Source organism: Manihot esculenta, chromosome 17 (genome assembly GCF_001659605.2).
Source record: "Manihot esculenta cultivar AM560-2 chromosome 17, M.esculenta_v8, whole genome shotgun sequence".
In the NCBI taxonomy this organism is placed as follows: Eukaryota; Viridiplantae; Streptophyta; class Magnoliopsida; order Malpighiales; family Euphorbiaceae; genus Manihot; species Manihot esculenta.
Window position 1 is genome coordinate 1927624 of NC_035177.2, and position 12298 is coordinate 1939921.

General features: G+C 31.7%; 1 protein-coding gene across 9 annotated transcripts; it reads right to left on the minus strand.

The window, feature by feature from the left end:
* Positions 1 to 4671: 4671 nt before the first annotated feature.
* On the minus strand, positions 4672 to 12095 carry LOC110605296 (pectin acetylesterase 8). 9 transcript variants are annotated; one of them, XR_002486371.2, is made up of 16 exons: positions 11823 to 12095; positions 11009 to 11095; positions 9265 to 9386; positions 9082 to 9164; positions 8185 to 8314; positions 8012 to 8091; positions 7842 to 7928; positions 7633 to 7757; positions 7471 to 7531; positions 7254 to 7307; positions 7101 to 7178; positions 6903 to 7008; positions 6656 to 6801; positions 6389 to 6511; positions 5744 to 5967; positions 4672 to 5052 (listed from the first exon to the last, which is right to left on the minus strand). XR_002486371.2 is itself a non-coding variant. In XM_043952781.1 (16 exons), the coding sequence occupies exons 2-15, from the start codon at positions 11050 to 11052 to the stop codon at positions 6068 to 6070; spliced, it is 1281 nt and encodes a 426-aa protein (XP_043808716.1). In that variant the 5' UTR covers positions 11053 to 11095; positions 11823 to 12095; the 3' UTR covers positions 5554 to 5967; positions 6048 to 6067. The 9 variants fall into 9 exon arrangements, 5 of the variants coding, with proteins under 5 accessions (XP_043808716.1, XP_043808714.1, XP_043808715.1 ...); XR_006349267.1 differs by having other exon boundaries at positions 4672 to 5057; XR_002486370.2 differs by having other exon boundaries at positions 4672 to 5076.
* Between the last annotated feature and the right edge of the window lie 203 nt (positions 12096 to 12298).

Below are 12298 nucleotides of genomic sequence, written 5' to 3' on the forward strand. Positions count from 1 at the left end.
CTCATTGCCTTGTAAACAAAAAAGAACAAAATCAATCACCTGAGTCCCAACTATTGGCCAAGCCTTCTTATAAAATTCAACAGTAAAACCATCGTCGCCAGCCGCTTTACCACTCGCCATCTGGTCCAATGCTAGCTTAACCTCCTCTGGAGAAAATGGTCTATCAAGTTCTGTAATTTGTGTCGTGAAGAGCACAGGATGGGCATATTGGAAAGGAATATCCAAAAGCTCACCCAAATCAGAAGTATACAAATTGCGAAAAAAATTGATGGCCATACCTTTAAGAACCGACGGATCAGTAACAACCTCCCCCAAATCATTCTTTAAAGCAGAAATACAGAATTTTTTTCCGTTTGATAGTAGCTGCTAGATGATAGAAATGAGTATTCCGTTCGCCGTTCGCTATCCATTCCTCTTTTGATTTCTGAAACCAGTACATCTCCTCTTGGCGTAGAATCTCTTCCAATCTGCGTTTCAATTTAAATTCAAGCTTTACAAGGCTCCTTGTCCGGCTTTCAGCAAGATCTCTCTGAACACCACCTAACCTGCATAAAAGCCTTCTCTTGTTATCAAAGATATTACCGAACTGAGTCCTATTCCACTCTCCAAGCTGAATTTTTAATGTGCTCAGATTATGAATTAGGGAATGATTTGGATCCCAAGAGCATGCAACTACTTGATCAAACTGAGCATGTAGTGTCCAAGCTGTTAAAAACCAAAAAGGACGAACTCCAAAAGCTAGAACCCCTTGACATTTAATCACAATTGGGACATGATCTAAATGCAATTTAGGTGGATGTTCAACAATAGCATCAACATAATCCAGTCTCCAATCAGTAGATACAAAACATCGATCTAACCGAGCAGCTTGATAGGGGACATTTTCGCCACTTCTCTGCCATGTAAAACCACTCCCAACAAACCCCAGATCAATAAGAGAGTGCTTGAAAATCCAGTCTGAAAAATCCTGAGCTCCTGGAGGATTAGAAGAAGAATATCCACTTTGTTCAGATGAGTCCACTACAGAATTAAAATCACCCGCGACAATCCATTTAGAAATGGATAGACTATTTTCTCCAGAAAGAGATTGCCAAAGCTTCCTCCTTAAATAAATATCAGGGCTTGCATAAACTACACTAAACAACCATTTCTCTCCAGTAGAAAAATTAATTGCTACCGTAATGAATTGAGGATCGGTAACAACTAATTCAATTCGAAAACCATCTTCTGACCAAAGCAACCAAATACCACCACTAAATCCGACTGCCTCAACACGGATCCAATTTTCATACCCCAACAAACCACAAACTTCATCAGCCGCTTCTCCAGAAATACGAGGTTCCACTAAACAAAAGATGTTAGGATGATATAGCCTCTTGTATTCCTGAAAAGCGTTGCGAAAAGTAGATGATGCTGCACCATGACAATTCCAGGTTATAATTATCATTAAAATAAATATTAAAAAGAGCATCATCAGATTAATCTCACAAGGGTATCACATACGCTGTTGGTGCTCCAAAGGAGCAACCAAACTAGCAGAAGTCGCCTTATTCAACTCATTCAAAATTGTCCCAGCCACAATCAACGTGACATCATCCTCACTCCCATTGACTGTCTTCTGTCCAGGGACAATATTCGGGCTAGACGGATGAGGGAAAGATGGGTTACGAAAACCTGGTGGATTTGGAGGCACATGATTCAAGACACTCAACCCCACCTGATCTTCAGAAGAAACAACCCAAGATTCTACCCTCTCCTTCCCATTACCAACAACTACAGTATGCTCAATCTCTGCCACTGCTTTCCTTGATAATCCAATTCTAGTATTAGGTCGTACTTCCCTAGAAGTCGTAGCAGAGGATGGAATTATCTCGATATTAGCATTATTAGCCACAGCCTGACCTCCTCGTCCTCCACGAAACAACCCTCTACCACCACGACTCCCTCTCTGGATTCCACCTCCCCTAGATACTACATTATTTGCCCGGTTGCTAGGACGCTCATCATGGACAGCCATGTGAATCTCCTGAGTGCCCAAACTACCATTATTCTGCTCCTCTGGTATGACCTCATCCTCTAAATTAAGTAAAGAGTCAAAACGATTTCCCGTAGACCCATCTGCAACTACCCTTCGAACCTCATCTCTATCAACTCTCTTAGGCCCAGGCCTGATACTTTGACGATTATCCCTACGTCGATCTCTCCGAACCAACATCCAATCCCCAAAATCCTCAGTAGCAGCGGGATTGACAGGCAAACTCTTAGACATTTTGTATGTCTCACGGTTCAGCTCATGACCAACAACAACACCTTGCTGATTAACAGAATAAGACTGATTAACCTGCATTGGTTTAATACTAGGACAAGTTTCCTTCATATGCCCATACTTACCACACTCAAAGCACACCATATGCAAACCCTCATATTCAATCCGGCGAACTCTACGGTGTAGCTTGAATTTAGATAGAAGGGGCTTAGTCAAATCCAATTCCACACAAACTCTGGAAAAATGTCCTCGAGTCACAAGGCTAGTATTAGAGTCAACTTTAACAGGCTCACCTATTTTATGGGCAATGCGTAACAAAAGTTCCTCAGCATAATATTCAATAGGCAAGCAAGGGAAACGAACCCATACAGTTAAACGTTCTAACACATCCTGAAAAGGGTCAAACTCCGGGCACCATTGACGAATAGTCAAGTAGTCGTCAGCAATAATCCAGGGTCCCTCTGATCTAGCAAAGTCCAAGTCCCCAGAATTAGCGAAACGAACCAAAAAGAAATTGTTATCCAAAGCAATAACATCTATTGGAGCAGAAGGTTTCCAGAGTTCTTTCAATCGTCTACACAAATATGTATAGCCTATTGAACGTCCAAAAAGTTTCACAATAAGGGAATTTTTCCAAGGTCGACACAATCGACGTTTATCCACACTCGAAAGTCTAATCACAGGGCAACGATCATCCTCATCATCCTCCTCACCATCCGAAACAAAATGAAACTCATCGTCTTCAGGAGCCATGTCACTCCCAGAAGCTCTCTGCAGTCCTGAACCGTTTCTATTTGTCACTACATCCTTAAAAGAAGGTCCATTAACAAAACCAAGGTTCACAGGATTATTCTCAGTCTCTATCATCGGATGGTCAGCTGAAGAATCAGGATCATCACAAATCTCATTCAATGAAACACTCATCTCAACATCTTTACGTTTCCTGCGTACACTACGCTGGAGAAGATCATCCTCTTCCATCGAAGTCATTATCCTCTAGCTCGCGAACAACAGAGTAGCAGCAAGCGGTTGCGGCTGGGTGCGGCGTGCGGTTGCGTCTTTCTAGGTTCAATAAAAGTATATTATTTTAATAGAATTTATTTATTTTAAAAATTTAAAACAAAAATTATTAATTAATTTAAAATTTTAAAAAATCAAAACTAATTAATTCATTAATTGGTTCATCTATTTTAAAAAAATATATTAAAATTTTACAATATTTATATTAATTCAAAAATTTTAATTATTAAGTATTAAAATATCTTAATATGAAAGAATTAATTAATAAATTTTTTAAAAATTGAAGAAATTAATTAATAATTTTTTTAAAAAAATAAAAATTAAATAATAAAATATTTAATAATTAAAATTAATAAAAAAATTTATTTATTTAATTTTAAAATATTAAAAAATTTTACTGTATGTTTTAAAATTGATAGATCCTTTTTTTTCCTACCATAGAAATTATGTAATAATATTTCCTAAAATTTAAGTGCGGTGAAAGGCATGGGCTTTGACCAGTTGTATTTATTTCTGATGCTGCAAAAATTGATAAATAGAATAAGGTTAAAATGCATGTGTGTGTAATTATATTTTAATATTTTTATTTATTAAATATTTTAATTTTAAATTATAATATAATTTAAATTTAAATTTAAAAAATTAATACTTTTAAACATGATTTTATTAAATTTGTAATTTTAAAATTACGTTTTAAATTTATAATTTTAAACTTGTATTTATAAATAGTTTTTTAAATTTATAATTTTCAAAATTATATTTAAAAGTAAATTTTTAAAAATATTTAAGTATTTAAAATTTAGGACATAATTAGAGTTAAGATTTTTAATAGAGAAAAATATTAAAATATAAATATGTAGATATATATTTAGCCATGGAATTACGTAAGAAAATGTCAACCATCACGTCACCCGCATTTTTGGCGATGGTCCCACCGCAAATTATATGTGGCACATTTCCACTGGTTGAGTTTTAGGCGGACACGTAATCGTCGGTGATTAGCTTTTTATGTGGGACCCAAATATGGTAAAGTTCAAGGTCACTGTTCTGTTGCGACCGCTTGTGATTCCTTAATTGCAATTCCAAAACGCATGCTTAAGCGCGTGGAGAAGGTGTGGGGAATTTTTTATGAACATTTCCAATAATCTTCTTCCTTACAAGTATTTGGTTAAATTTAATTATTTATGTGACAATATTTTTATAAAGTTTATATATGACTAATTAAGGTTAGTGTAATAATGGCTTGATGACTAAAAAATCCTAATTTTCTTTTTATACTTTTCAATTTTTATTTTATTTTTTTAACTTATAGTAATTCATAATATATATTTTAATAAAATAAACTGTTTAATCATATTATAACAATATAGACCGTACAAACCATGTACAACCTGAAGGAATTAAAATTGAATGTCGATCTCTTATAACTCAGTCTTTTTTTTCGGAACGTCTTTAAGATTATAAATACACATATGATAAACTGAAATGATGTATGAGATAAACAAGATATAGACAAGCTGATTTCGCATTTATTAGCCATTAACGTTTTTTTTTGCGCCTTAGCAGTGCTCCTCTCATATATCCTGGTTAGGTGACTTTGCCATCCTTTAAACCTTACACCTATTATTGCTCCTCCTCAAGGAGTGTTGCCTTTGGCTCCATTGCTTCTACAACACCATCTCCCTTGGACTTTCAATTAGTTGCTCTCCCTTGGACCCATCATCTATAGCACTAACGGCCTTCTTCCTCGGCGGTAAGTATCTTAGCTTCACTTTGAAACCCACATTCTTCTAGATTCTTTTTTATAAATAAATTAATAATGAATAATAATAAAATATCTTCTATTATATGAATAATATTACATAAAAATATTATAATAATCAATTGAGTAATTCCCACTAAATATGTTTTACAATATTTGTATACTCCTCTTGTATAAATATAAAGACTCTGCTATCTTCATCCAGTATTTAAGTCACCTTCACATGAGCAAATGACCCTCTAGATCTTAGAGAAAATACATAAAAAGTAAATCTCATTCTCACACATCTTCTCTCGGTGTGTGATGAAGGCATTAGCTCTTGCCTACTTATGGGAAAGAGTTTTCCCTTAGCTTTTAATGCCATTAAATGAAGCTTATTTAAGCTTCATTAAATTGGTTTCCTAACCACTTAACATTAGGTTTTTTTTCTGTATCATTCCATAATTATTGTGGTTCCTCCATGGCAAGAGGGATCTACTCATCATGTACAACCAGATATATTAAATCATACAATTAAGTTATAATACATATATACCTGGGTTGATTTTTTATTTACAAAGAATAAGTTTCAAGTATTTACAAATAATTTGTAATGTAAACTTCTGTTATTCAATAATAACATCAACTTTTGAATTCTCCTATGAAATTGGGATAGTAGAACTTGAGATTTCTCAAATTTACTTCAATGCACTTACCACTGGAGTAAGTCTGCGAGTACAATTGATGTAGAGGTATATTGAATGTATAAAGATGTTGGCCAAGGAGCTCAAGTGCTATATTGCATCCTTTTCATCATCTACCTATCTACTCTTTGATTTCAGTTCTTGAAACTGATTTTCATGCCCATTATCAACCAACAAAAAACCATTGTCACCAAACTCAATTTTACAGTTGCTGCAATCCCATTCCCTAATCCTGTCTGCCAAACAAAAACCATCAACTTCTTAGATTTCCTTTAAACAGAAGTTATCAAATACTATAGGAATCAATGTGCTATACAAGTGAAGAAGCACATGTGCCTATTTCCATTCATCTTTTTCTTTTCTTTTCTTTTCTTTTCCCTGTAGGGTTAGACACATATAAAGAAAAATGAGTTGATGGTGGATTAAGCTAAAAGTGGTAGATGACATAATAGAAAAGAATTGATCTTATTTATGAATGATAATTGAATACAATAATAATGATGGCAAACACCTAGCACACAAGTTTGGTGCAAATGGTGGCATCTGCTTATTTAAAAAAGCCTTAATAAATTCCCCTCCCCCCCTAAGCTTATTTCCGCTATAGCTTTAAATAATAAGAATGAAATGAGATGACTTTTGAGGCAGTAAAATCTATACATCTAGGTGATGTTGCTTATCCAAATCACTTCTTGGGCAGGTTGGATTGCAAGGGTAAGGACAATCAATCTTTTGGAAAGGATTCTCGTCATAAAACCAATCTCCAATTGCCTTTGCAATTTTCTGCATGATATATTTTTGGAAAATTATATAATCTTAATAATAATAATAATAATATAATCAAAGTGAAAGACACCAAAAGTTTCAAGGGAAAAACAAATACTGGTCTATTGATCATAGGGAGAAAAAGAAAGCAGTAATTCTTACTGTTTTGCCAAGTTCTGGAGAGCCAGTCATGAACCATGTCTCCTGTAATTCAGTTTGGCAGTGGACATAGCAAGAATCTATATACACACCTTTGGAAGAAGAGTTTGTTGATCTATATAATGTATTCAAGAATTTTGTCCTAAAATCTGAAAATAAACCCAAGATTGTCAAAAAAAGAAAAAAGTTACTGAAATCAATCAGGAATTGAATTTGAATTTTGTTGATATATATGGTTGCTTCTAGTCACCTTGCACTGTTTTAAGTTGAATAGGGGAGCAAGTATTTATGTCAAGCTTGCAAGCTTTCCAGGTGCCACTGGGATCAACAGCACTTGGTGCCAAAGTATTCTTAATCTGAATCAATAAAATAATATAAAAGATTACTAACTCTGTATCAGTATCCAAAACTTGTGAATATGTTCATAGAGAACTAGTAATGTGCTTACCTGCCATGAATCGTAAGCTGCATTTAGCACAAACAGGGGTGTCTTTATTTGTTGCACCACGTATTGTGGGAAGAAACACTATAAAACACTAAGAAGAATGAGCATGTCTGTAGAGGAAATAGTGAAAAGGGAAAGAAGCTTGAATACACATACCAATGCAGGGTTTAGTCTTGAAGTACAGGAAAGGGGTAAATTTTTTGCTGATCCCTATAGAGATAATAAAAAATTCTGAATCAGGAATATTTCATAGAATTCAACTCTTCTTCCACAGTAGGTAATGTATATTTTGAACTAGACCAGAGTAATACAATTAGAAGAGATGAACAAAAATGCAATCCATAACAGAAAGAATGAAAGAAAGAAGATATACATGCAATGAGACCACTTGATTGAAGTAGGTTTGTATGTGTGGTGCTCCAGAAACATCCTTCCTGTTTAAAATCCTAAAGTGATTAGACTGTGGAAAGATTTAAAATGGCAGACGTAGTTTTGCACATAGGGTCAGGGCATAAGGTTCCATTAATGAGCTTACACATTGATAAAATAACCAGCATCTGAAAGGCATTTTACTTTAGTACCCATTGGTAGGAGAGCTCGGAAGCTATCACAGTGTAGAATGGAAGCCAGTCCACCAGCTGAGCAACCAGAAAGAAGAGCCTGAAATGACATAATGTAAAACCTTAATATTAAAGGGGATTAAAAGGATTCAAAAAGAAGGAGAAATCTTCTAGTGAATCTTACATTTTCAGCGTTTTTCATTCCTTTAGCTAATAGATCCTCTATGACAGCAAGAAAAATCCTTGCTCCTCTGAAGTGAAGGTTAGTAGCCTGATCAAATTAGGTTTTGATTAAAGGAAAAAAGAAATTCTGAAATATTTAAGTTGGTTTCTTCCCAATTTTAAGCAACTTACGGGATTGACTGCTTCCACATCACCGGTAAATGAAGCTCCATCACAGTATCTAATCTTAACTCTATTCCAATTATAGAAATCTGAAAAAATACCAACAGAATAAAGCTTATGGGACATGTGTGACAATCAAAATTCAAATCAGGATGTCTAAATGTTTAAATATTGGATGATACCTGGATTATATTGTCTCATGTTGTTCATAATTCCAGAGAAAGCAAGTGGTGTGGCCATTTGCTTTGATGAACCTAAACGAGTATTCTTGCGGGCAAGGCAAGTTGTTATATTGTTACACCAACCTCCTCCCTTAAAACCATGAAAGAAAAAGGCATGTTGCAATAAGAATGCAAAATCATTCATCATTCTAGAAGTAAACAACTGCTCTTCATCCATCTTTCCAATTATGGTATTTAGTGGTATCTGACAATAATATATTTTATTTAGTATTTTAAACAGATTCAAAACACAATCTAACATGATTAGAAGGAGACACGGAACAATTAGTCTTGAATTTTACAGCAAACTTGGATCGGGTTTAACTTTTACTGCCGATATTTGATAAACCCACGATAATTTTTCAGAAAGAAATTTCGAGATACACGACTTTCAAAAATATGATGAAGGCCGCATACATGTCATAAAGTTGGATGCGAAAATTTCATCATTTAGAGATCAATTTTACATTTTAATTATTTTTTAAAATATTTTTGTAATTTTGCATATTAGGGTTTTTTCCGTTATAAATAGTTTTAGCTATTTAAAATTCACTTTTCAATTTTTGAAAAATTTCAATAAGATTTTTTGGTTTCTAGTCTATCATTTCATTTATATCGTCTTAGCCAAACGACATTGGTTAAAATCAAACCATATTGATTAAAATTTCTGACGGAGTCTAATTAGTACTTTATCAGAAAGTGGATCATAAAACATTACTTCCTCTGACGTTTAGCCAGACCTATTATAACAGTTAATATTATTGAATTTCGGCTTTGGTTCATACTATCAAATGGACAATATCAGAACTTTTTTTCTTGCAAGAAATTACTAAATGGACATCACTAAAGAAAACAAACCTCAAAGTGAACCAACCAACTATTAATGCCAGTACCAAACCCCTTATCCAAATGGTATGCTGGAGGGCTTCCATCCAAACAAACTGTAGGACATTATAAATTCAGAAAATTCAATATTTTTAATTCGAAGAAAAATAAATAGAAGCAATAAAATTTAATTTAATCAGATTGTTGCATACTTACCAGCTCCTTTTGCCACAGCATTCCTAACATAAGTAATTCCCACATAGAGGCCTTCTATCTTCTTCAACAACAAAACACAAATAAGAAGATTCATCCATTGACTCATTCTTGAATATATCATCCTACAAACAAGGAAAAATCATTACTTAAAGAAATTAAGAGAACAAGGGAAATGAGCACCAACCTTTAAAGTTTCAAAACCTTATATAAAGATCTTCAAAAGTCTCCTTAAAATCCTTTCTCTTTTCCCTTAGAACTCCTAACTCCCAAATTGGTTTGCTCTTCAAATAAACAAAAAGAAGCAAATTTTAATTAAGTTCCAACATAGGAAACCTTTAAAGAATGCAAAAAAAACTTTTTCCAACCATATTTTACTTATCCAAGCTTTCTTCTTTTAGAGTTTACTATTTACCTAAGTTTCTCTCTTGAAAAACCTTGAATTCAAGCTAAGTTTCTCTTTGATCTTTAGCTTGTAAGAGAGTTTGGGCAAGGAGTTGATTTGAAGTAGAAATTTGATGAGCTTCTATAGTAGGAAGAAATTGTGTAGATGGGGCACACGAGAGGTACAAGAAGAGTGAATAGTTCGTTGTAGGGGCGAGCAGTAATTGATGAAATCGAAAAAAGACTTATCGAACTAAATTAATTCAGAAATTTAGTTCAGTTTAATTTTTAATTTTAAAAATTTTATTCGATTCAATTTTGGATTTTTCAAACATATCAATTAAATTTTTATTTTGTGTTTTCTCTAATCTCAATTAATTTATTTTAGTGCCAAATTTGTTAATATGTCAGCACTTATCAGTTAAAAAGTGTTTGGCTCCATTTTATTTGATTTTTTATTTAGTTATGATTAGTATTCGGTTTAAATTAAAAAACCGATAAAATTGAATTAATTTAAAATTTTGATTTAATTTTATTTTGGCTTGATTTTTATTTTTAAAAATTTTAGTTATTTCAGTTCGATTTAGTTTTAATTATAAAAAATCGATAAAATCAAACCGATTACTAAATAATAATATATTATTTTTAATAATATAAAGAGATTAAAATATAACTAAAATTAAAATAATTTAATTGAATTTTAAAATATTAAAAATAAGGTGTATAGTCTAATTAATTAAGTCAAATCGAATTGAATTAAATCAGATCAATTTAATTCAAATTGATTTCTCTTAAAATCAATTCAATTCGGTTTTTATAAATACTAAAATTTATTTTATAAATACTAAAATTTTAAATTTTAATTTATTTGATTCGGATCAATATTAAATCGAACCAACTAGATTCGACTCAAATTTCCATCCAATCAAATTAGCGATTTACGTACACTTAATACTCAGAATGTAAGGCGAAGATCTAAAGGTAATTACTAATTTTAATTTTTAAATATAATTATATGTAGAATTCTTTTTTAAAAGAATTGAGAATATATGAAAATACATTATATTATAATGCAACTATGAAATATTATTGCAATTAATAAAAATTGAGAATATATGATTTTTATTATAATATTAAGAATATAAGATTTAAACATATTTTTTTATTATTAAATGCATAACATATTTAATATGTAAAATATATTAATATACAAAATTAAAAAATATATATATATATAAATATTTATATTAATATAATTATTATTGTTTATGAAAAATAAAATAAACTAAAATAAATATTATAATTTTGGAGTTAAACAAACAGTGACACTAATTGAAGGCATGCAAAGGTAAATGGGGCTCACATGCAATTTATGGCGCGTGTTTCATAGTTCCACCTCACGTGCATGAGCTTACCACTCTCTTTCTTTTCCGTCGGTGATTTTCTTAACCTGAGAAAAAAAAAATAGCCCTTTTCAGTTGATACCATCTTTTTTCAAGTCACTGGTTGTTTGTTTTGCTTTTGGGATCATTTTTAAAGTTTAAATTACTATAAAACTCTAAAAAGAAAACTATAAACTCTATGAGTTTTTATAAAATTAATTTAAAATATTTTAATATTTTATAAAATTTAACACATTACCCTTATTAAAATATCATTATTTATACTATTTAATTTTTATAATTTTAATTATATATATTATTTAATTTTTATAATTTTAAATATTAATATTATTTAATCTCTCTGATTAAAAATAAAATAAATTTATTACTAATAAAAAAATTAAAAAGTTTAATTTTATAAAATAAAAAAAAATTAATTTACTAATTTTAAAATAAAAATGAAAGTCAGAGACATTATAATATTCTCCCATTTCAAAAATTAATTTACTTGCTCATAAAAAAAAAAAAAAATGCCAAACAAACAGGAGTCTTGTAAATTCTATTGCATTCATAAATACATTTAACAGCTTTTTGTTAAAAGTCATCTATGCAAAATTTTCAAATTACAGCAGCGCCAGAAAATTTATATTTCAAACCAATAGTAGGTATTCAAAAATCAATATCTTCAAATCTAACCATTGAAAAATTTTCAAATTCAAACAATAATTTTTAGATGTATATATCTTCGATATATCAAAAGATCAACATCAACAGTACAAATTTAATGAAACTCACCTGAGGAAATGAAACACCTACTGCCTGTGACATCTCTTCCTCTGCTTCTTCTTCTTCTTCTTCTTTTCCCCTTTCTTTTCTTTTCTTTTCTTATCCTTTCCTTCCCTCTCTTTCTTCTTCTTCTTCTTCTTCTTCTTCTCCCCTTTCCTTTCTTTTCTTTTCGTTTCGTTTCTTTTCTGTTCTTTTCTTATCCTTTCCTTTCCTCTCTCTCTCTCTCTCTGTTTCCTTTACCTCTTCCCTCTTGGTCCCGTAACCCTCCCCCTTACTACTGAGCATTGCGCCGCCTACTTATACACTGCCATGTTTTTTCATTTCCTTTTTTTCAATTGCAAAATTATAATTTAATCCTCTAAACTTTTTAAAACTTTTATATTACTCTTTGATACTTAGGGACGAGCATCAGTTCAATTCGGTTTAATTTTAAACCAAATAGAAAAAATCAAAAATTAAAATTTTAGTACTTATAAAAATTAAAA

Excerpts from the sequence above, each read along its gene's own strand:
- LOC110605296 (XM_021743743.2), bottom strand. The coding sequence starts at position 11,052 with ATGCACGTGAGGTGGAACTATGAAACACGCGCCATAAATTGCAT. Across the intron at positions 7,308-7,470 it reads ATCAAGTGGTCTCATTGCAT|GGATCAGCAAAAAATTTACC; the intron begins GTATATCTTCTT and ends TTATCTCTATAG. Across the intron at positions 7,009-7,100 it reads CAGCTTACGATTCATGGCAG|ATTAAGAATACTTTGGCACC; the intron begins GTAAGCACATTA and ends TTATTGATTCAG.